This window comes from Cebus imitator, unplaced genomic scaffold (assembly GCF_001604975.1).
Source record: "Cebus imitator isolate Cc_AM_T3 unplaced genomic scaffold, Cebus_imitator-1.0 Scaffold66, whole genome shotgun sequence".
Taxonomy (NCBI): domain Eukaryota; kingdom Metazoa; phylum Chordata; class Mammalia; order Primates; family Cebidae; genus Cebus; species Cebus imitator.
The window spans coordinates 3,702,695-3,728,365 of NW_016107381.1; the positions used below are offsets into that span (position 1 = coordinate 3,702,695).

At 41.7% G+C, this 25,671-nt stretch overlaps 1 protein-coding gene across 1 annotated transcript in view; it reads left to right on the plus strand.

The window, feature by feature from the left end:
- The window catches only part of SLC1A2 (solute carrier family 1 member 2), a 67,283-nt gene that overhangs the window by 31,005 nt on the left and 10,607 nt on the right, over positions 1-25,671 (plus strand). The window contains exons 7-8 of the mRNA XM_037739275.1: positions 5,543-5,701; positions 22,650-22,881. Coding sequence (XP_037595203.1) covers positions 5,543-5,701; positions 22,650-22,881 — 391 coding nt within the window. The remainder of the gene's footprint in view (positions 1-5,542; positions 5,702-22,649; positions 22,882-25,671) is intronic.

Sequence of the window (25,671 nt, forward strand, 5' to 3'; positions counted from 1 at the left end):
GTGCCTGTAATCCCAGCTACTCAGGAGGCTGAGGCAGGAGAATTGCCTGAACCCAGGAGGCGGAGGTTGCGGTGAGCCGAGATCGCGCCATTGCACTCCAGCCTGGGTAACAAGGGCGAAACTCCATCTCAAAAAAAAGAATTCAGAAGGAACATTTTCCTAAGAGATCATTAAAAACACATTGCTTCACCGTAAACTTAAAGATCACACCTACTGGCCAAGCCAACACTTCATTTCCTTATTTATAGGTTAAGTCATTGAAAATATCAGTCCTCAACCCATTCAATGTTATATAGACATTGTAGCATGAAATGAAGCTCTTTGCAATCATCATTTTAATATTAGCACTCTCAACCCATCTAAACGTTTCAATTAAGCCAGAAGCCAATTTCTGCCTTAACTTATGTCATATCCCTGCCCTCAGTCTCAATATCCTCATCTATAAATAAGGAAGGTATTCTGAATTTGTGGCTGCAAGTTGGTAGTTCATGGATGGACTCCCAGCCCAGAGTGTTGCTTTGTTTGCCTTGAAGTACGTTGTAAAAGATTAGAAATGTATCCTTTTATAAGATGGCAGCCCTCGGTTTCCTACAGTCTCCCCTGCTCCCTATTACGTATGCCTAGTCTGCTGCACCTGTCACCACAGCTTGGCCCTTTAGGACATGGGAGTTTGTCAGTCTCAGACTCAACAATTTATAAATTTTATTTCCCCTCTCAGATTCTATAGGATCAGAAAACATAGGGAGTAAGTGGGTCACATTCTGTGTGACAGGTATACTTGTAGTAGAAAGAGAATTCCAAATATTAGAATAGCCCAGACCTGGGCGATTCAGTTCAGAAAATGAATGAGGTAGACACTGGAATACACTTTCATCCTCCATCATGATAACCACACCACTCTTTCGGTTCTTCTGAGGTGGGAGACTCTTTCCATACATTTTCCATACATTGCTTTGAACATGCCCAGCATTCCTGAAGAGAAGGGATAGTCATTATTCCCATTTTACAGAGGAGACCTGTGAGGCTCAGAGAAATTATCTGACAAACCTAGTTCTCATGGCTGTGGGTGCCAGAGGCATGAGTCAAATGTCTATTCCACAGTTTACCTCTTCCAACCATAGGTCATTTCTGCTTTCTGACTGTGACTCAAAAAAATACATTAGAATAGTATTTTTATTGACATTTTTTCCGTTGGGCATTAGAAAAGGCAATATGTTTTTGGTTCCAGCTAAGGCACTTGCCTCTTTCTCCCACTCCAAACCCCAGGCAGCACTGTCAACCTCTATATTAGAAACTTTGGTAATAAACTGATGCCTGGTTGGCTCATGTTATTCAACAGTCTGTTCTCCCGTAGGCCCTTGGTGGGCTAGGCCCACTCTTAAGAAGGCCCATTTCTCTTAGGAAACAATCTCTCCTAAAAGGCAGTGCCGGCCGGGCGCGGTGGCTCAAACCTGTCATCCCAGCACTTTGGGAGGCCGAGGCGGGTGGATCACGAGGTCAAGAGATCGAGACCATCCTGGTCAACATGGTGAAACCCCGTCTCTACTAAAAATACAAAAAATTAGCTGGGCATGGTGGTGCGTGCCTGTAATCCCAGCTACTCAGTAGGCTGAGGCAGGAGAATTGTCTGAACCCAGGAGGCGGAGGTTGCGGTGAGCCGAGATCGCGCCATTGCACTCCAGCCTGGGTAACATGAGTGAAACTCCGTCTCAAAAAAAAAAAAAAAAAAAGGGCAGTGCCCATTTGGGTCTGATGTCTCTACATGCTCAGATTGTTGAAAAGTCAAAGTCAGGGACTGCCCAGTGTCCTCTAATCATGTCCTCTATGTGTTCTAGGGGCTGATACTGTCATGGAATGGCCACCTCAGAGCCTGTGCTTTATCTATCTAGCTCTGAGGTATTCAGCCAGCTCAGATACATTTTTGTAGAAACACAGCTTTCTCCTCTCACCTTATAACCATTGCAGAAGATTTCGTGAATATCCCATATGCATCTGAGTTCACTTTAGCAACTAAGTCAGCAAATAGAGGAAAGAAAAGGTTCACCATGTTTAATACATACACACACACATATAATATGAAAACATGAAATAACGATCACATTTATTTAATCAGCTAGAATGTATCATCTGAAACATCTCCTAGAGGTTCTCTTGCTAAATTATCTCACCTTATACATAGATAAGGAGACAGAGGCTCAGAGAATAGATCACACACAGCCATCTAGAGGAACAACTACAATTTAAGTTTCCAAATGCTGACATATGCATTCATTAATTAAAAATTTTAACTTGTGATCCTAGAAACAGCCCTAAAAAGTAGGGATTGGGTTCTATATTTTACAGTTGGAGAAAATGAAGCAGAGTAAGATGAGGTAACTGGCTCAGGATCACACCGTTTGTAAGAGGCAGAAATGGGATTTGAACCCCTGCCACCTCATTCTGGGGTTTGTGCTTTTAACCATTACACACACTGCCTCCACTATACTATACTGTTGGGTTGCAAAATAATAATTTTTATATGTAATATAATCTTCACAACTACCCCATGAATTATATACTATAAGGGAGCCTCAGTTTTCTCATCTGCATAAGGGGAACAATAACAAATTCTAGGGTGACTGAGAACATGGTGCCTGGCTCATGGTCACTTGTCAATAAGTGTTAGCTTCTGATGTTATTATTATTGATGTCAAAATACTCCTAGAATATTAAAGAAAAATGTAGCAGTGTCATCATGAGTACCATGATGTTACTGACCATGGAAAACATACTTTAGGTCAGAAGATCAAGCCTTTCTACATTATGTGCTAACAGACATCACATGAGGCTGCTAACCTCCCTTGCTTTAATTCTCAAAGATGAAAAGGGCTTCTTAATGAAGAAGACTTTGCCAAGCAAAGGTAATTTCTGGTCCCTCAATTCTTGGCTAAGGTGGTAACCATGTTTTCCATTAAGTTCCCACTATTAGATGGGAACTTGGAGATGGGAGAATGGAGCAGTGAGTGATTGCATTTGTGCTTAAATTGTATAAATTTATCTACGCAGGGTTTGTTTTATATTAACAGTGATACTACTGAACATTTTCACTTGACAAAAGACAAGTTTGACCATACACGTTTAAATCTCTGGCCTCTGGGTGAGTTCAGTCAAATCCTCCTAAATTGTAGACACCATGAGGGCTACCTCTGGGCCACCCATCACAGGCTTATATACTTCATGCCCGCAGTTTATTCAGAGGAAAATAGCCAAATCTGTCTTCATGCTGTGCTTCCAAGTAAATTCTTCATCCTCTTCTTTCACTGGATGTAGGAAAATAGTGATTAGGAATTCTCAGCATTATTATTAATTCATAGAATTTTCAAGGGCCAGAGAGATCAAGGCCATCAAGGGCCAGCATGGCATTGAAATCTAGCAGACCCTGTTCAAATTCCCAGCAGACCATGTTCAAACTGTGTGACCTAAGTTTCTCCACCATCCTATCTATGTTTTCCTCATGGTGAAATCAGGTGTTACCATATATTTCCCTTGCAGGGTTACTATGAGGGTCTCCTCTGATATTTTGTGTCTAGTATCTTGACAGCTTCCAGGAACCCTAGAGAAGCGAGCCAGGGGAGTGGAAGCCCAGGCAAAGCAGAAAGCAATGAGGCGAGGCAGAGAAAATCACTGCCCAAGGAGCTCTTGCAGGGCTTAGAATTTCACAGACAGACACAATGCCCACGGGAGGGTGAGGGTAATATTAGGGTGGAGGAATAGAGGGGAAAGCAACTTCCAGGAAGAATTATCTTTGTAAGACTTTGTCAAACAACCGAAAGATAACCAGATAATTGGCCACAGTGCAAAGGGATGTGCAGGAGTGACTCAGAGCAACTGATGCTGTAAATAAAACAGTCAAGGTCATGACTGTTGGAACTTGGGGAGTTCCCCTTTCCTGGTGTTCTGTCTGTTTGGGAAATGGTTGAGAATTCCCATCTTCCAGCCCTTGGGGCTTTAGGGAACTTTTCATTGCAAAGCAGACTGGTCCTGTCCAGATTTCTTGATAAGAAAAACAATTCACATTTACTAGGGGGGTTGTAATGTGCCCGGCCTCTTCTAAGTGCTTTTGAATTTATTAGCTCCTGAAACCTTCTGACCACCCCATGAGAGAGATACCGTTACTATCTTCTTTTTATGGTTGAGAAATCAAGGCACAGAGAGGTTAAGTTGGCTGTAATCATGTGGTTATTATGTGGCAGAGCTAGAATTTGAACTCAGGTTGTTCAGCTGCAGAACTTTCACTGATGAGCACTCCATACTGAACCTCCAGTGACCCAGATGATTCAAGGAAATTGGAGTTATCTGAGCTCTGACACCAGCTCCACATTGGTGGGGGAGGAGAAAGGCATGAATGGGGTCTGTAGATCACACCTAGGGGAAGCGTCTATTCAAGGAGGAGCCTAAACCTGGGAAAGATGGCAATATGGGAAAAACAGCTCAAACCGCAGGCTCTCCAGGGAACTTAATCTCCCCAAACACATAAGACTAGGTATATTCAGGTCCCTCCCAATGATAAGACCCCAGAATTCTGTGCTTGGTCACACTGATGGCATGAATTTAGTTGGAACAATTTGAAAGGCTGCCTCTCAGTTTATAAAATTTCTAGGACTTTACAACCACAAAGCAGGCCCCCTTACCTTTTGGAACTCACAAAAACAACTTGGGAATCCATATTTCCAAAGTATTCCAACATTTTGATATGACAGCTTTGTATAAATGGCATCCAGAAAAGAAGAAAAAAAGAAGCATCACTTTTTGCTGGACCACAGGAGACTCCCTGATGTCAGGACAGTGCACTTGAACTCTAGATTAACCCTCTCCAGAGACAAACTTCAGAATGGTGCTGGGTGTGCCCCTGGCATTGCTTGGAAAGAATTGATGAGATGCTTCAGAAAGAAAGCATCCCTTTCTTTCATTATCATTTCTTGGCATCCTCTTTCTGAATAATGTATTTTGCAGCCCATGGTGAGGCATCCAGGTGCCTGACGCTTAGTGGCATTTGGAATCTGTTGATTTGTTCCCCTGATGTCCTCTCGGTTGGGTCTGGATACTTGGTATTCTGAGTTCTCATGTTAACCTTGGCAATGGCCTTCTCAGACCCTTGCCACGTAGTCCCTGGTGCTCACAGAGGCATAAAAGTGTAAGCAGAAATGAATGCAGTTGTATTTCCATGGGAGGATTAAGCGTGATTTGTTTTTCTTCTTTAATATTTCATTGCCTGCTTTTAGAGCCATGCTTACCTTATTTGAGCCCTGTGATATATTACACTAATTGGATAGCATGATGGGAATAAGGCTCCAATCCGTGAATTTATAAGCTTACATCATAATTGAGCAGAACCCAAATAGGCCTTAATCCTTAATTCCTGAGCCCTGTTACTTTAAATTCCTCTATTTCTTGGTGGAGAGTTGGGGAGAGGTGGGGTTTGGGGGGTGAAATTTATGGCTGCAGGAAAATTAGAGCTTAAAATTGCCAGGGTTGGTTTGCTAAGATTCTTTCCATTCCCGTGACCTGGACTTCTCTGTTCTCATAGCCTCACAGCCACCCTGGCAAGCGTCGGCGCGGCCAGTATCCCCAGTGCCGGGCTGGTCACCATGCTCCTCATTCTGACAGCTGTGGGCCTGCCAACAGAGGACATCAGCCTGCTGGTGGCTGTGGACTGGCTTCTGTAAGTGCCTGTGGATGGGGTTCTGCTGGGACTGAGAGTACTGCCTCCCAGGGATGGACAGATGGCAAGGCTGCAGCCAATCCCCATGGCAATGCCCTCACTCTTCCTCACTCCTTCCCTCTCACATTTACTGGGTACTTATTTAAGAGCCAAAGAAGAAAAAAATGAAATCTTTGAAGGCCTCACAGTCTAGTGGAGGAATCAGGTAAATGATGATGCAAAGTTAAAAGTGCAGTAATAAGGAACCAGCTACTGATGCATTCAAAGAATCTCAGAACATTATATTGAATGAATAGAGCCAGACACAAAGGAATATGTACTGTATGATTCCATTTATATGAAGCTCTAAGAAAAGACAATGTAACACGTATCAATAGAAAGAGATCAGTTGGGGCTGGGCACTGTGGCTCATGCCTGTAATCCCAGCACTTTGGGAGGCCAAGGCAGGTGGATCATCTGAGGTCAGGAGTTGGAGACCACCCTGCCCAACATGGTGAAACCCCATCTCTACTAAAAATACAAAAAATTAGCCAGGAGTGGTTAATGCGCCTGTAATCCCAACTACTCGGGAGGCTGAGGCAGAAGAATGGCTTGAACCCAGGAGGTGGAGGTTGCAGTGAGGCGAGACTGTGCCACTGCCCTGTAGCCTAGGGGACAAGGTGAGACTTCATCTCAAAATAATAAATAAATAAATAAATAAATAAAAAGAAAGAGATGAGGGGTTTCTTAGGGCCAGGTATAGGGGCACAGAGATTAACTCAGAAGGAAACCTTTGGGAGTGACAGAAATGTCCCATATGCAGAGATATGCACAGGTGTGTACATTTGTCAAAACGCTTCAAACCATGCACTTAAAATGGGTACATTTTGTTGTATGTAAATTACACTTCAATGAAGTGATTAAAACATAGCACATACATAAAAGCACAGTGGTAGAGAGAGGCCTTCATCCTAGTCAAGAAGGGAAGGACAGAGCAGAGAATATCAGGAAACATGAAAATGGGAACTGAATTTGAGTGTTCACTAGGTGCCAGCTACTAGACCAGGCACTTTACATTTTCCTCTTTAACAACCTTGAAAGTTCCACGTTATTATTCCCACTTTATAGATGAGGACACTGACGTGTATAGAGGTAGAGGGACTTGGGAATGGACAGAGAGTCGACCCGAGGTCGGCCTGCTTCTGGAGCCTGCCAAATTCTCATTTATGGTCACATTCAAGCTTCTAAAAGCAGTGTAGCTAAGCTGAATCATAACCAATAGGTAAAAGTTTCTCAGGTGTATGTAAGAAGAGGGGGAAACATGACATTACAATCAAGGCCAGCCTTCACAGAGGCACTGAGGCTACCAGCAGTGTGAGGATGCACGCATGGTACTCTTGGAGGCAGGGGGTGGTGAAAGATGATGAGCAAGATGGACAGCCTCCTATTCAGAGAAACTTGAACTTGACCATGTATGGCCGTTCAGCTACCTTTCCCAGTGAAGGACATTTTCCTCACGTGGAAGACTCACTGCCCATTCACAAAGGTGGGAAAGTCTAACCAGATGGTCCTTGATAGGGGGGTTGGAATGGATCCCCTGTAAGTGCCCACCTGAGCTCTGATGTTCCGTGAGATGTACACTGATGCCTCCTGTCCAGCGTTGGAGTTAAATGACAGGGCCTCCAGCAGTGACAGCCTTCAATGTTAGAGGCACAGAGTGACGAGTGCTGGCCCAGAGGCCCAAGCCTAAAGTGCCCATGCTTATTTTTCAAACTACCTTACTTGCCAGTAACAAATTTCCTGACATTTATTGGCATTGATTTTAAGAGCCAGAAACCACTTTTTTTTTCTTTTTTTTTTTTGAGATGGAGTTTCATTCTGTCACCCAGGCTGGAGTACAGTGGTGCAATCTTGGCTCACTGCAATCTCTGCCTCCTGGGTTCAAGCGATTCTTCTGCCTCACCCTTCTCAGTAGCTGGGATTACAGGCACGCACCACCAAACCTGGCTAAGTTTTATATTTTTAGTAGAGACAAGGTTTCATTGTGTTGGCCAGGCTGGTCTCGAGCTCCTGACCTCAAGTGATCCATCCACCTCTGCCTCCCACAGTGCTGGGATTACAGGCGTGAGCCACCATGCCTGGTCTCAGAAACCACATGTTATGGACTTGAGTTTGTTCCTCCTTCCTACCCCCTAGCCTTCCAAAGACAGAAAAATGCAAGTGGCTGAAGGGAAGACATCTGGGAAGGCTAGAAAGAAGCCTGGCCTCCCCATGCAATGTGCCTGCTGTTGGCACAGACAACAGGGCTTAGGTTAGGAGTAAGAAGTGGCTCCCTGAACAGAATCAATTCAACTCAGGAGGGCTGCAAGGAAGGCCATGGATCTTCCTGATGGGCTCCTTCATCATCAGAAAATGCTCAGAAAATACTGTTAGCAGAAGGTGAAGAACAAACAAAATAGCCTCATGTCTATCTCTCCCAGTCTCCCAGGTGGTGGTCGTGGCGTCCTAACCTGCTAGCTTGGTTGTTCTCTGTGTCCTTTGTTGGCCCCAAGGGGCAGCCCTTCTCATGACATCTGTTCAGACAAGGCCACTGAGGGTCAATGGTGGTGTATGGGTGGGAAGGATTGTGAGAGAAGGGGATGGAAGAGACAAAGGAACGGGGTAGGCCATAGATGGAAGGGGAACAGAAGGGAAATTAAGACATTGGCAGTAGTCTAGAGACAAAACACATAGTAGGGGCTCAATAACCATGTGCTACTCTTAACCACCTAGTTGCTGTGTGATAATTAGGGTCCTTCCATGTGAGAAAAAAGACAAAGGAAGCCATTTAAATTCTGCTGGCTTTCCCCATGACTTGTTGCTTACTTAAACCCTTGACTCTGCCTCTCAAGTCTTTTCAATGCATGTCGTCATTGAGGGTCCCTCACCTGCTACAACAATATTGTCTTGTTTCTTCTTGGACTTATTTAAACCTTCATTAGAGATTCATCTTTTTTTATTTTTTTTTTATTTTTTTTTTTGAGATCGAGTCTCACTCTGTCGCCCAGGCTAGAGTGCAGTGGCGCGATCTTGGCTCACTGCAACCTCCGCCTCCTGGGTTCAAGCGATTCTCCCGCCTCAGCCTCCCAAGTAGCTGGGACTACAAGTGCGTGCCACCACACTCAGCTAATTTTTTGTATTTTTAGTAGAGACGGGATTTCACCGTGTTAGCCAGAATGGTCTCAATCTCTTTACCTCGTGATCTGCCTGCCTTGACCTCCCAAAGTCCTGGGATTACAGGTGTGAGCCACTGCGCCCAGCTGAGATTCATCTTTTGAAAAATTATTATTATAGAGGTTGCCCCCCCCATTATAATCCAAATGGCTTTGAGTGGAAAAAATGTGCTAATATGATCAGGAATGAGGAAAAGGGGCTGATATTTGGTGGGTACCATAATGTCTTTACATCTGTCTCCCTTTAATCCTTAAGGTGCCCTATGTTATATTTCCAGATGAGGAAACTGGGGGTCAGAAAGGTTGAGTCTCTTTCCTGATGCACAGCAGAGCTTGTATGGCTAGGTCAGGGTACTTCACCTAACTCCACACAGCCTCCTAATTTGTACTAAGCAGTTCTAACAGTGGGGAGGAGGAGCAGAGAGGTCCAGGGTTGGAAAGGTTGGAGAAGACACACTTATTAGGGCCACCCACTGGGCTATAGTTTGAGTATTTGTCCAGTCTAAAACTCATGTTGACGTTTAATTTCCATTGTAACAATATTAAGAGGTGGAACCTTTCAAAGGTGATCATGCCATGAAGGCTCCACCTGAGTGGGGTTGGCGCACTATGAAAGGGCGAGTTCAGCCCCTTCTTGCCTTCTCTTTACCTTTGCCTTTCTGCCTTCTGCTATGTCATGATGCAGAAAGAAGGCCCTTGCCAGGGTCTTGATCTTAGACTTTCCAACCTCCAGAACTCTGAGCAAACAAATTTCTGTTCTTTATAAATTACTCAATCTCAGGTATTTTGTTATAGCAGCATAAACTAAGACACGCCTGATTCTGCATGCTGACCAGAGAAATTGTTTTGACCCATTGTTTTCTTCTCTCAGCATGAAAATAAAACAAATAGCCTCAATGATGACAAATTGGATACAATCGAGGTCTTCGCTACTCTTAGAATTCAAGTCCTCCAGCCCCAGTGGGTCTGCCAGTGTGGGCCCTGGTCCCTCTTGGCATTTGTTTTCAAACCTGTTGGATGCAAGTCACTTCATGAAACATTCAAAACCCTGCCCACTTCTGACCTAAATATTAGCAAATGAAATAGGAGGGCCGGGTCCTCCCAGATCACCCCATGCAGGTGCTCACATGCTTACACTTGCAAAGGAAAGCAGAGCGTCCTAATTCTAGGGCTGAAGTGTGTCAGCAGGAGGGAGTTGGCTGAATTTTTTTAAAAAAAGGATGATACATTTGGATTAACTATATTGACGAAATCATGTAAGAGAAAACCTTCTCCTGGGCTGGAGCTGGGAAGAAAGGAGCAAATGAAGGGCTGTTCTCCAGTTCTGGGGCTCGGATCTCAGATGGCGGGAGAAGTGTGATCAAGAAAAAGAGAGTCTAAGAGGCAGGAGCTGTGGCTCTGAGCTCTGCAGTTACTCTATGGGACCTTGGGCAGGTGACTTTCTGAGCCTCAGCTACATCATATGTAAAATGGGGACAATAACCTATCCATGTGGAAGCAAGAATCTAAGTTCAATGCCTTTGAGTGTCCTTCCAGTTTTAAGATCTAGCGTAGAATTCTGCTGGGGTTGCATGTTTGTATACAAATAAGCATGAGCATTTCTTTTAAGAGGGAAAAGAAACAGGAAGGGCAGAGGATCCTAGGAAAATGTGCATCGCAGTTTATAGCTAGGTCAGATCTGCTTTGAATTAGTAATGGTGGCACATTCTCAACAGCAAGAGGAGTTCTGGAAGCTAGCTCTTGATTGTGAGTTCTGTGGCTATTGGGTGCTCATTAGTGTGTAAGTGGTGGGGGCTAAGATGAGATGGGGTGCATGGGAGCCTGGTCATTCCCTAGTTAAGTAGTCTATGGAGGAAAAGCAGAGAAAAAGAAAAGGGGGTATTTTTTTTTCCTCTTTAGCAAAGGTTTGTAAGCTTTCATAACTCTAGCAATTTTTCCATTTAAAACCAAACAAAGCCCACAGTGACATTTAACGTGTTACAGTGTTTGCCAACTGCTGGAGGCCAGCCAACCTCGTTACTGCCCTCTAAGCCCTGGATGGTTTTCAACAGTCAGGCTTAGCTGCTCTGTAAATGTCATGGTGAAAACCAAGATTCCGGAGCCCTGAAAATGCCGAGTCCTACAGCACCAGATGGGTGGGACTGTTTAAAACCAGAGCCTTCCCCTGGGTCCAAGAAGCCCTTTGCATCAGGAGCCCTTGGCAGAGACCTCGCTGACACCTCAGAGTCTCCGAAGGAGGCAGGATGAAGTGATAAATGGGAGCCAATACCAGGAAGAGGTAATAAATAACTGGGTCTGGCTATACGCAGGAAAAGGAAAATCAAAATAAGTGAAATCCAAGTAGACCTATGGCCCAATTCTCACATAAGAATCTGCTGGTGAGATCTTTTCTGAACTTACATGTGCTAATTGGGGAATATAGTTGAGACGGCATTTAGAAGGAAGACCTCAAAGAGCCTCCACCCTCCAGGACTGCTCTGACGCTCCTTGCATTAGCATTCCTCTCTGGAGGGAATAGAGCATTTGTTCTCAAACTCCAGCATATACCAAAATCTCCCAGAAATTTATCTGAGGTGGGGCTAGAGAATTGGCACTTCTAACAAGTTCCCAGGTGATTCTGATGATGCAATCTTCAGGGACTCCCCCTTTCAGAAGCAGTGAACTAGAGATTGGGAAGAAAAACAGGGGTTTCTGATTGTGGGTATATGAGCACTTCTACTTTTTTTTGAGTAACCGTTGACAGTTCATGCATCCATTCAAAAAATAGGTTGAAAGGATGCAGGATGCAAACAGCTAATACTTAGTGAGTGCCTCTTAAGTGTTAGATATTGTTTTAAGCACTTTACATGGGCTTCTTTAAAAGTCACAGCAAATTGGGAAGCAACTAATAGTATTATCTCTGCTTTACAGTGGAGAAAACAGGTTCAGAAAGAAGTAACTTATCCCAATTTAGTGGATATTAGATGGCTGAACTGGGATTCAAATCCAGATGATCTGGATGTCCTTGGGTGTTTCAGGTGTGCTAATCTGAGCTCTGCTGTTTTACAAATGTAAGACACATATATGTGTACCTACACACGCGCATGTGCACACACGCACACACACACACACACATAACTGACTGACATCCTCCACTCATGTCTGGTAGAAAACAAAACATTCCTACATTAAGCTTTCCTTTTCATATATATATATATATATATATATATATACACACACACACACACACACATATATATATACACATATATATATGTATATATATTTTATTGTACTTTAGGTTCTGGGTTACATATGCAGATCATGCAGGATTGTTGCATAGGTACGCACATGGCAATGTGGTTTGCTGCCTCCATCCCCCTGTCACCTATATCTGGCATTTCTCCCCATGTTATCCCTCTCCAACCTTCCTAATCCCCACTGTCCCTCCCCTACTCTCCTCCAACAGACCCCAATGTGTGATGTTCCCCTCCCTGTGTCCACGTGTTCTCATTGTTCAACACCCACCTAGAACACATGGCGTTTGATTTTCTGTTCTTGTGTCAGTTTGCTGAGAATGATGGTTTCCAGAGTCATTCATGTCCCTACAAAGAACACAAACTCATCATTTCTTATGGCTGCATAGTATTCCATGGTGTATATGTGCCATTTTCTTTGTCCAGTCTATCATCGATGGGCATTTGGGTTGGTTCCAGGTCTTTGCTATTGTAAACAGTGCCACAGTGAACATACGTGTGCATGTGTCTTTATGACAGAATGATTTATAATCCTTTGGATATATACCCAGTAATGGAATTGCTAGGTCAAATGGAATTTCTATTTCTAGGTCCTTGAGGAATCGCCACACTGTCTTCCACAATGGTTGAACTAATTTATACTCCCACTGACAGTGTAAAAGTGTTCCTATTTCTCCACATCCTCTCCAGCATCTGTTGTCTCCAGATTTTTTAATGATTGCCATTCTAACTGGCGTGAGATGGTATCTCAATGTGGTTTTGATTTGCATTTCTCTAATGATCAGTGATGTTGAGCATATTTTCATATGTTTGTTGACCTCATATATGTCTTCTTTTGAAAATATGTGTTCATGTCCTTCACCCTCTTTTGAATGGGTTTGTTGGTTTTCTTCTCATAAATCTGTTTTTGTTCTTTGTAGATTCTGGATATTAGCCCTTTGTCAGATGGGTAGATTGCAAAAGTTTTTTCCCATTCTGTTGGTTGCCAGTTCACCCTAATTATTGTTTCTTTTGCTGTGCAGAAGTTCTGGAGTTTAAATAGATCCCATTTGTCTATTTTGGCTTTTGTTGCCAATGCTTTTGGTGTTTTATTCATGAAATCCTTGCCTATGCCTATGTCCTGAATGGTTTTGCCTAGATTTTCTTCTAGGGTTTTTATGGTGTTGGGTCTTATGTTTAAGTCTTTAGTCCATCTGGAGTTAACTTTAGTGTAAGGTGTCAGGAAGGGGTCCAGTTTCTGCTTTCTGCACATGGCTAGCTAGTTTTCCCAACACCATTTATTAAACAGGGAATCCTTTCCCATTGCTTGTTTTTGTCAGGTTTGTCAAAGATCAGATGGTCGTAGATGTGTGGCATTGCCTCTGAGGCTTCTATTCTGTTCCAATGGTCCATCTCTCTTTTGGTACCAATACATGCTGTTTTCATTACTGTAGCCTTGTAATATAGTTTGAAGACAGGTAGTGTGATGCCTCCAGCATTGTTCTTTTTGCTTAGGATTGTCTTGGCTATTTGGGCTCTCTTTTGGTTCCATATGAAGTTTAAGATGGTTTTTTCCAGTTCTGTGAAGAAGGTCATAGGTAGCTTGATGGGGTTAGTGTTGAATCTATAAATTACTTTGGGTAGTATGGCCATTTTCACAATATTGCTTCTTCCTAACCATGAGCATGGAATGCTTTTCCATGGAATGTTTGTGTCCTCTCATATTTCCTTGAGCAGTGGTTTGTAGTTCTCCTTGAAGAGGTCCTTTACGTCTTTTGTTAGTTGTATTCCTAGGTATTTTATTCTCTTCGTAGCAATTGTGAATGGCAGTTCGCTCTCAGTTTGGCTCTCTTTCAGTCTGTTATTGCTGTATAGGAATGCTTGTTATTTTTCCACATTGATTTTGTATCCTGAGACTTTGCTGAAGTTGCTTATCAGTTTAAGGAGATTGTTCTAGACATTAAGCTTTTCTTAGATGATTTTAGGGGCTTATGTTTAGCTTAGTCTTTTGCCTTGATTTCCCACTTCCACTGAATTCTCTTTTTTACATCTTATCTCCAGTCTACATCAACCTCACCATAGAATGTGGCCCCTTTTCCACTAAGTCCTTTCTCTCTCGCCAAAGTGTCTCTGACTTAAGGCGGTATAATTGCAGATCAAGGCAGGATGGGGGCAGGGCTCTAATTCTGCACAGCAAAATCATTTTTTCATATATCACAAAATAAATGTGTGTCCATAGAAAAGGGAAGGACAAAATTCAAGAGTAATAAAATGAAAAAGAAGTCGTCTCCCCTTCACCTGCTTTTGAATTTCAAGTGCCATTTCACTGTTAATAATTTCAGGTAGCACAGAAATAAAATAAAAATTTAATGTTAGGCATTTCTTTTTTTAAAAAAAACTTTTAGTATTCCCCACTTCTGGGAATTTCCCCTGGGCCTCCTTGTTCTCCATCTTTGGATCTTTCCCCAGCTCTCTGGACACCCCTCTCCTTTTCATCCATAAAGTAATCTGGGCTCTCTGTGCCCACTCCTCGTCCTTCTAGATCATACCCTGCAACCTGACTTTTTACTACCAAAATATCCAACCAGATGTTTACTAAACAAAAACCAATTGTGTCTCTAGAGCTAATATGCTTTCAAATCTTAAACTCACAATCCATCCTGGTCCTTCCCCTTCCACATACCGACCTCCCCACTCTCCTCTGTCCAGCCCATGCCATAAGTAAATAAAGCATAGCTTCAGTCCTCAAGGAGCTTATAGTCGGGTCATGGGGTCAAGAAATTCCAATGGAGCCTGCTAGGTGCAAAAAGAAGAGTGTGGATAAGGTGTAGTGGAGGAATAAAAGAGAAAATGCTCTGATCCCCTTTTCACTTGGACTAAAAATGGTAATATAATGAGAAGCTTCTTCTGGGTCATATAAGCCTTTTATACGAAAGAGCCTTGGTGGAGGACGTCTTGGTTGACAAGCACTCAATACATGTTAGCAGTTATTATCTTCTCAACATGCTTGCATACAAGTATCACTCTCCATATGTTATGAATGAGAAAGCTGAAGAAGACAGGCTAAGAAATCTTTTCTACTGGAGCCAGAATTGTCATCCAGGCTGGACTCCGACTTTACGCTCCTGGCCAGTATTTACGTGGATCTCCTTTTCTTTTCTAACCCCATGTGGCTGTAGCCCTTGAATACCCAGAGCTGTGCCAGCCTTCCTCAGGTTTGGGGCCTCAAGTGACCCCTTTGCCACACACTCTGCCCCTAAAGACAGTCCTTCAGCACCTTACATCCTGAGAGGCAGGCACTATGTTTTGTTTCCATCAATATTAAGTTGAACCATATGGAATTGCGAGTGTTTGGCCTTTTTATTTCAAAATAAATGGCAATTTCATATGATTCTACCCAATGCCAGACACCAGATGAATTGTGGGTGACCTAGCTCCCTCGGCCCTGTTCCTCTCTGTGAACCAGGACTTCCAGACGATTTCACATTTCCCTGCTAGAGGATTTAGACTGAGAGATGAAGATGAGACAGAGTACCTTGGTGCTTGTTTTTCTTCCAGTCAACCAGACCCAGTGACTCAGTGCAAAATAACTCAATGAAGCCCCTCTCTCATTTTTGGTTCCTGGTGACTCTATAGCATAGCCATGTCATTGTAGAAAACCCATGATATGCAGGATCCGCTTTCATCTCCATCCCCTTCTTTCAGTCCTGACACACAGCATCCAGACCCAAAGATGGCATCACACTCTAAGTTGTTTTTTACCAAGGCTTGAAGCTCCTGAGGTCAACACGAAAGACCAGGGTTTCCTGAGTGGTCAGGGATGATTGTTAGGGAAAATGAAATTTTGCCTGTGGAGGAACTTCCCACACATGAACCACAAATTCCCATGTCCTGTTCTGGGGCTGAGTTAAACTTCCCCAGAGTTGGTCAGACATTCCCCTGGCAGCCTCAAGGATGTTCTGCCCTGTAGCATTTTCAGAAAGGGAGACCCAAGCAGCACAGCCATGACCTACCTCCTGGCTGGGCATTCTGAGAAAATTCCCAGAATGCCTTGTGGCAGAGAAGCCTGGCATGAGAGGACTCTGATATTCTAGTTTAATCCAAATTAACAGCTTGCTGTTTAACAGATCCCCTTTAACCTCCTGCCTTCTCACTTAGAAACCTATCTTCATAATCTTGCCTTTGACTCCTTCCTTTCCGTAGTGATGGAATACAGTCTCTTCACCAAAGGAAATGACCTTTATCTCCACTCTGGACTTCCCTCTTCTCTGATCTTCCTAGCAACCTAACTTCATCAATTATTCCCTCTTCTCTGTATCTTCAGTTACTTCTTCTCCACCAACATCTTCTCATGTTGATTTAAACACGTTCAAATATTCTACCTCTTAAAAATTTGATCTCCTTTCCATTTTTATCAGCCATTTCCTCTCCTTCCTTTCTCCATCAGTCATCTTGAATAAGCTAATTATAGGTAATGTCTCCATTTCTTCACCTCACATTCAATTTTTTGCCTATAGTGAGCTGGCTTCTATCACTGCCTCTGTATTGAAACTGCCCTTGCCAGCCCAATAGTGACCTCTTTGTTGTTAAAAACAAAAGAACTTTCTTACCCTCATCTCATTTGATCCCTAGATAATAATTAGCATTGTTTGCCACACCCTTATTTTGGAAGCATACTTCCATTTACTTACGAAATGCCAAACTCTTCAAGTTTCCTTTCATGTTTTAGGCTCTTATCTTGCCCATTCATTAAACGTTGGTTGACCTCAGTGTTCCAGCCTAGATTGTCTGCTTTTTCACTCTGCCTTCTCTCCAAGGGTTAACTAAGCACCTCTGTGGCATCCTCAGCTGCCTCTATGGTACGAGTCCTATTATCACCTGCATCTCAGATGTGAGATGTGTCTCCTGACCGTCGATTCATACTACCAGCCATATGGAGGGCATCTCCTCATAACTGAGTCACATGCTTCGCCCTCAACATGTCCAAGCCAAAGCCAGAATCTTTCCCATTCTACTCATCACGCTTCCTGCATATGGTTACACTGTCTACTGGTTGCCCAAACCAGAAACCTGAGAGGAATGTTTGCCTCTTTCATATTCCCTGTAACCAATCAGTCTTCAAGTCCTGTAATTTTGTCTCCTGAGTCTTGCTCAAATCCATCTTTCTCCAAACACACCATATTCTCACTAACTTGATTTCACTCTTTCAGGCTTTTTTTAGTTCGTTCTTCACAATGGAACAAACATGATCTTTTCTTTCAATGGTTCTTCATTATACTTGGGATAAAGACTAACTCCTGAACTTGGCTGATAAGGCCATACATAATTGGTTAATTCTTATGTTCTGCATCTCTCACTATACTGGTTAGCCATCCTGAATTCATCTAAGTGTTCTTACCTCTTATGTTTTATGCATATTATTTATCTCATCTCTCTAGCTCATTTTCTTGGATGCATCCTTAGGGCTTAACTCAAAACGCTCGTACTTGTAGCTTTTTCTTATGACCCAAGTGTGATAAAGTGTTCTACCGACGTGACCCTGTAGCACTCCGTACTTATTTCTGTTTGAATGTTTATCTCACTCTAGTGGGGGAGATGGACAAATAAAGAGTACATGGGTTCTTGGGGAAAAGGGAGTGTGAGAAGGGTTTTACTGCCTGGGCAATTGGCATAGTGCCCTTGCACACTCTAAGATGCTCATTAAACATCTGTTGAATGAATAAATTCCCTAACAAAGAACTCAGAAAGTGTTAGAGTTGATGTTTTCTTTTTCTTTCTACTTGGCTATTGACAGGTATAAGAAAAGGAACACTTTCATGTTCATGTGCTCCTGTAACCTACAATGAGTACTTAAAGCATGTCTAATATTTCTCTTATTTCACTTAATACAACCTCTTGTGAGGTTGGGATAAGCCTTATTCCTTATTTCATGCTCAGGTGAAAAGTGATTTTCTCAAGTGGAAGTCAGAAGCCCTGGATTAGCATTCTCACCCTAGGTCCAGGGCCCATTCCATGTTGATTTGGCATCAATAAATAAATATTAAATGCATCAATATGTTTTTATTCTTTTTTAAAAATTATTTATTATTTATTTATTCATTCATTCATTCATTCATTTTTGAGACCAAGTCTTGCTCTGTCGCCCAGGCTGGAGTGCAGTGACACAATCTCAACTCACTGCAGCCTCTGCCTGCTGGGCTTAAATGAGTCTCCTGCCTCAGCCTCCAAAGTAGCTGGAATTACAGGCATGCACCTCCATGCCCAGATAATTTTTGTATTTTTAGTAGAGGCTGGGTTTAGTAGAAACCAGGCTAGCCTCAAATTCCTGACCTCAAGTAATCTGCCCACCTCAGCCTCCCAAAGTGTTGGAATTACAGGCGTGAGCCACTGCGTACCCCCATTCTGTTTTTATTCTATTCAACTCTGTCTTCTGTTTTTATTCTATTCAACTCTGTCTTCCATTCATTCCTGTCCTAATGGCTATTTCATTGGCAAGCATTCTTTTTCAAATTCAGGGAGATCTGATGGCTTGGAAGAGATCTGGTGGTTAAAAAAAAATGTGGGGAAAGCTTACTCAGAAATCCTGTTCCAAAAACTTGGTTGCTTCAGTGGCTGCTTCTGGAGAGGAAGGATTTGATATCAAAGGTTGAAGAAGCAGTAGTTTGTAAACCTACATCAACAATTTGAGTGGAAATGGATTTATCAAACTGAAAAGGTCATTAACCCTTTAGCATAGTATTTTATGCCTTTGTTCAGAAGATGGTTTGTGAGTGGAGTTATTCACAAAAAGGGCAGGAACCAGCACATAATGAGTGTCAACCATGGGCTAGGAACTGAACTTCCCCAAATTCTATAAAGTATTAATAGTTATTTTGGCTACACGAGAAAAATTATAGTTGAGCAAGTGTCTTAATCTACCCAGACTGCTATAACAAAATACCATAGACCAGGTAGCTTATAAACAACAAAGATCTATTTCTTACAATTCTGTGGAGGCTTGGAAGTCCAAGACCAAGGCACTGGCAGATTTTGTGTCTGGTAAGGGCCTACTTCCTCATAGACAGCTATCTTTTTCGCTCTAACCTCACATGGTAGAAGGGCCAAGAAGTCTCTGTTGGGCCTCTTTTCTGAAGTCGCTGGTCCCATACATGACAGCTGCATCCATGTGACCTAATCACCTCCCAACGGCTCCACCTCCAAATAGCATCACCTTGGAGATTAGGTTTCATCATATGAATTTTGTAGGGATGCAAACATTCAGATCACAGCAGTAAGTCATCCAGATCACACAGTAAGTGGCTAAGCTAGATTCAAAATCAGAGCTGTGTGGTTCCAGGGTGCTTCTCAACATGTGGCAGATGGAAGATTCCGGAATGGTACTGCCTGTGTTCACATTTGCTGTATGCCTTTACTAGGATGTGGGACTTTGGGAAGCCACTAATCTCTCCAGGCCTCAGTTCTGTTATCTAGCAAATGAGTAATAGTACCTCTTCAGAGTTATAGTGAGGATTAAATAAGGTAGTATCTATAAAGTATATATGTGTGTGTGTGTGTATATATATACATATATATGTATATATATATATGTGTGTGTGTGTATATATATATATATATATATTTTTTTTTTGAGGCAGAATCTCACCTGTCCCCCAGGCTAGAGTTCAGTGGCATGATCTCAGCTCACTGCAACCTCTGTCTCCCAAGTTCAAGTGATTCTCCTGTCTCAGCCCCTCGAGTATCTGGGATCGTAGGTGTATACCACCATGCCCGACTTATTTTGTACTTTTAGTAGAGATGGGGTTTTACCTCATTAGCCAAGCTGATCTCAAATGCCTGGCCTCAGGTGATCCGCCCACCTTGGCCTCCCAAAGTGCTGCCATTACAGGCATAAGCCACCATGCCCGGCCTATAAAGTATATTCTTATACATAGTAAGTGTGATATAAATTTAAATGTCATCATCATTATCACTACCACCATCACCACCATTACCTTTGGTCTCTTTTTTTGCCAATAATGCAGATTATTCTGGGCTATAAGGTCAATGGGTACTCAGAGTATTGCTCTGGAAGACTTTGGCATTTTTTGGGATTTTGCAGTGGATCAAAGGTATTGGATATGTAAACTAAAAAGTATCTGAGTCAGATCTCAATCAATTTAGAAGTTTATTTTTCCAAGGTTAAAGACATGCCCAGAAAAAAAAAACACAGAATCACAGAAATAGTCTGTAGCCTGTACTTTTCTCCAATGATGATTCTGAGGGATTCCATATTTAAAGTGGAAAAGCAGACTGGAGGGAAAAAAGGAAGAGTCTGGTCACATTACTGAATCCACATGTTGGCAGGGAAAAGAAGCTGGTAAGGAATAGACAATGATGTATTTGTCTTGTGCTCAGTAAATTGGCACTTTATAGAAGATAAGGTGAACAAAGAGTAGTAGCTACCAGTGGAGATATTTAACTATTAGATAACTGCTTAGGAACAAAAGGAAAGGCAGTTTCTTGCATAATTCAACTTTCACCTTAATTTTTTTTTTCATTTTGGCATAGTAAATTGGGGTCTGGAGTTTACTTTCCTTTCACAGATATATGACTTAGGTTACATTCCAGGAGGGAATGAAAGTATAGTGGAGTAGCTCCAGACTAGACCACAACCATATAACAGGCACATAGGTCAGCTAGTTAGTTGGGAGTTTTGCCATGGGAGTTGTTGTACTATAAATAGGATTCATGTTTTCACGGGGAGAGAGTAGCTTAACTAGCCATATTTGGATAAGCTACCTAGAAGCTGCCACAAATATATTTGAATTGACTTGATATAATTTATAATATTAAAATCATACATTATAGTTTAAATAATTTTTTGAGTTCTTGTTAAATGTCTGGAAGCATGTAAGCACTTTGTTATCTTACTTAATCTTCACAACAACCTTATGTTTTGGAGATTTTTATTATTTTCATTTTATAAATGAGGCAACTAAGGCTCACAAATGTCAAGTATGATCAGGGTTGTCCCACATAAGGTAAGGGACATAGCTAGCATTTCAATCCAAATCAGGCTGCCTCTAACATCTATGCTTTTTCTTAACTGCTATCATGCATTCCTTCCTAAACCCACATACTGGGCTTCTTAGCAATCTATTCCAAGTGCCCGATTTTATGGATAACCTCCAAGACCCAGTCTTCAATCAGTTGTAGACCGATCACCCTGAAGCAGATTCTCCAAAGCAGAAGAGGCGCAAAAGCATTCTCAGATGCAAAGATGCCCACGAGAGTTAAACTCCAGCTCTGAGCACATTTTTTCCTACACATTTTCTTTCTAGTTGAAATTAGAAAGACCACCAGCTTATACCTTGCAAACAACTGGCCTTGCAAGGGAGCCAGGCCAGACTCTTCCTAGTGCAGTGTCCTTTTTACCCTCCAGTAAGAAATAGATTTGATAATAGCAACTAGAATTTATTTTGAGTCTTTGTTCTGAGAACAAATTGAGGTTTCTTCTTTGCCTGGAATGAATATTATTTGAATTGAAAGCTAGAATGTCCTGGACTAAGACTGTCTCAGCAGCATCTTTATGTCTACTCCTTCATTTTAAACTTGTTTAAAACTTTTTTTGTGGTTTAAGACTTTGAATATCTGGTAAACATGGCCAAAAGGATTCTTCACACTGATTTGGCTTGAACTTATAGTTGAGAGGACAAAACTTACTCTTAAGAATTTAATTAGCTTTCCTGGCACTGAATTTCTAAGAGAGAGAGTTATCAACCATCATATTTTTCAAGTCAAAACTTGCAACACAAGATTGGGAAAAAGATTTTCTTAATATTCCCTGGTTTCTGAAACACTCTGAAAGATTTAAATTTTTTAGGTTAGTAGAGCAAGATAAAGTATTTTTTTTTTCAGGACATGCAGTCATAGCACATATTGGTCAATGAGAAAATTATGGCTGGATTTCTTATCTAACAGTTGTGTCTGTGTGTGAGGGAAGGGGGTGCAGGGAGAAAGGAAGAGTTAGCTTCCATTCTTACAAAAAGAATACATTTCCTACTATGAGAAAGTTCACAGGTGGTTAGTCTTTCCAATAAAACTATTAAGTAAGCTAAGCAGAAATAGTGTAGAGTCCTCAAAAACAGAACAGTATAAATCAGGAGAGATTTCTGGACTCAGCTGGGTGTGTCTGGAGCCTGTGTACTAATTCTGATTTGGACACATTGTTTTTCTTTAATCCTTTCTTTCCTCCTCCTCCTCCTACTTTTCCTTTGCTACTGGTTATTGATGTTTACCATTTGCCAGACATTTTGCTAAGCACTTTATATACATTAACTCATTGAATTTTCACACAGTCTGTGAGAGAAGTATAAGCACTATCTCCGAGTGACAAACAAGGGAGTCAAGGCTCATGAAGGTTAAGTAACTTGCCCCAGATCAGGCAGAGGTAAAAAGTAGAGCCGGAACTCAACCCTATGTCTCTCTGACTCTAGACCTTGACTTCTCAACTACCACATAATACTGCTTCCTCACTGAATCTTTTCTGTTCTTTGTCCCCAGGGACAGGATGAGAACTTCAGTCAATGTTGTTGGTGACTCATTTGGGGCTGGGATAGTCTATCACCTCTCCAAGTCTGAGCTGGATACCATTGACTCCCAGCATCGAGTGCATGAAGATATTGAAATGACCAAGACTCAATCCATTTATGATGACATGAAGAACCATAGGGAAAGCAACTCTAATCAGTGTGTCTATGCCGCACACAACTCTGTCATAGTAGATGAGTGCAAGGTACATTTCCCATTCATGGATATTGAGACCTGTATATAGTAGTGCATGCTCAATTTCTTAAAAAACAAACAAACAAACCCATAACGCCCTGCATGTATTATTGTCACATTTATTTTCCTAAAGAATCATGTAACCCAAGCTTCTGTGAGTCCCAGATCATCTAATTCTGTGTCTAACTTGGCAGGAAATCAACAAGTCTGACAGTGAAAGAGTCAATCAGTTGCTTATTTTATCCATGTGATGCACAACAACCATTCTGACTTCCGCATCCACGCTACTTGACTAATTTGACCAGTTACCTTGAATATTTTGCCCAAGAATTTGTGGTTTAGTAGAGCTTTGCCGATTTTGAAATATTTGATTCCTCAGATGAAGCATCAAGAGAACTCCCAAGCATCATCTGATGAACCTAGCACAGATATTCCTCCTTGCTATATATCACATATTGGTCAAAAATGTGCCCACATAACTTTACACAATTATTTTTTTCTTAATTATTTTTGTGGGAAAGGTGAATTTTGACCTGAGAGTACCTTGCTCCAAAAGTGAGTAAACAGTTTCAAGTAAAGAACAGCTATCCTTCAGGACAATTATCCAGAAATGTCATTTTAAAAACATTACCTCTCATACACTGCCTGGCCGTGCCATCTTTCTGCAGCATGGATGTTCTGGGCTCTCCTCCAAGCTGTTGGGTGCTAATTCTTCAAGCCTGATGAGCTTTCTCTACCCTTCATTGTTAACTAATCTGACATTGTCAAAGTCAGAGTGTCATGACCAGAGTAAAGCAAACTTGGAGAAACCCTGGCAGGTGAGGAGAATCAAGTCTAGGGGTTGGTTTGCTAAAATGATTTCACACAGCAGCTGAGGACAGTCTGAACCCAGCCAGAGATCTCTGGTACCTTTTTGACTTCTGTTGACAAGGTCACATTTAATGACTAATTTCTTCCTATATTATTTCTGGGTCATTACAATTATATATCATACCATGGCTCTTGCTGGGCAACTAAGGGTGTCACAGAAGCAATTCTCTTTGCTTGATTGTAACATAGGTCCAGAATTCTAGTGGACTAGCACAGGCTTTTGCTTGTCCTCTCTATGTAGGATACACACGTGGGAGAACAAGGACTCTGATACAAATTAGGCAGGAAAATTTGTATCAGAGGCAATTGCATAAGTATATTAATTGCCTCAGTGAAAATGATTCAAATTATTAGAAATTCAGGTGTACCAGATTATGTAAAGGACATAATCCATTCTCCTGGAAAGCTAGTATTTCCCACATCTGAGTGAAGTGCTGGGTTATTCCCCATCAAAGTGTTGGTTTAAATTTCACAAGGGTCAATAATCTTGTGAATGGCTCTATGTTCTATTATATTTAAGTACTTATTGTGTGCCTTGTAAGATTTGGTTGAGTGCCCCTGTCTCATTCCTATAAGATCCTATATTTTGATTATTCATCAAGTGTTTATTGAATGTCTATTATCTACAAAGCCATAAATTAGGGACTGGAAGACAACAAAAAGAATATACAGTGTTGTAATGGTGATAAGACTTGAACTCAAATTATTGCCATATGAGGAAAATTAGGTATAACAAAAAAATCAAATTTTTAAAAATTTCATAATTATATTTGAGAAGAATCCTAGTGGTTAATTGCGTATGGCCCTTTTTGAGTTTCTCAAGAGGCTTCTTAATATTTTGTAGGACGCTTTTTGAAAAAGGTGTGTGGGCATGAGATATCTTTAGATTTCAGACTTCCTGTATTTGTTTTTGAAGGACATCAAACACATCAGGATAAATTTGCTTCATTTTTTAAAGCAAAACATTTCAAGCCCTATAGGGAGATGTTTGTGAATTATCCACATCAGTAGAAAGTAAGGTCTTAGGAGTCAGGCTTTGTCCCCAGTTATACTACTGTGACCCAGCACCTAAAACAGTGTCTGGCATGTTGTAGGAGGCTCAATAAATATTTGTTGAATGTATCATTTTAGCGTCTTTAGTCCTTGCCATATTTCAGATAACCTTTTTGCTGGACAGTTCCATGGAGATAATGGCTCAGTCTCTATAGCTAGCCAGCCGACCACCTGCAAACTCATTGGTTAATTAGCATTTAGGTGGACAATGGTCAAACTGAGCACATCTTAAAGATGATGAATATAGCTCTATTGGTTTATCAACTATTTCAGCTGTTTACATTTTTAATGAAATGGTTGGGTTCAGCTCAGTGAAAGCTATTTGATCCTCAGCCTTCGCTAGGTAAAGCATGTTGATTCTTCTCACGGTAAAGCATGTTGATTCTTCTCACTCTAAATCAGTTAACTGTGTTGACGATGATGTGGGAAGGAGGCACTCAGAGCCATGGAGATGAATTTACACCCTTTCTGAGGGTATCTGGGTCACATCTATTTATTCCTTTGAACTTCCTTATGGTTAATTCTGTCTATTTCCCACTTTTTAAAAACTGAGATGTCAGTGCTTGCTGCCAATGCCTTCTTCTTTTTGTTTTCTATTACCCAAGTATTTGGAGCAGAGAGGAGTGGGATGGGTTGGGTTGAGGAATGGAGTCCTAGCTTTCTTTAGCCCAGCCAAGAAAGGAAATGACAAAAGGCTGCTGTCCCAGATACTTTTGAAACATAGGCCTCAGTATTTACAAACAAAAAAACAAAACAAAAACACCTCCCCCCAAGTGCTGTCTGGCTCTTCCAAAGGCACCACACTATGGTTGATAATTTTGTACAACTATTGATGTGGTTCATCACGGAGAGCCAAATAGACACATTCAAGGTCATA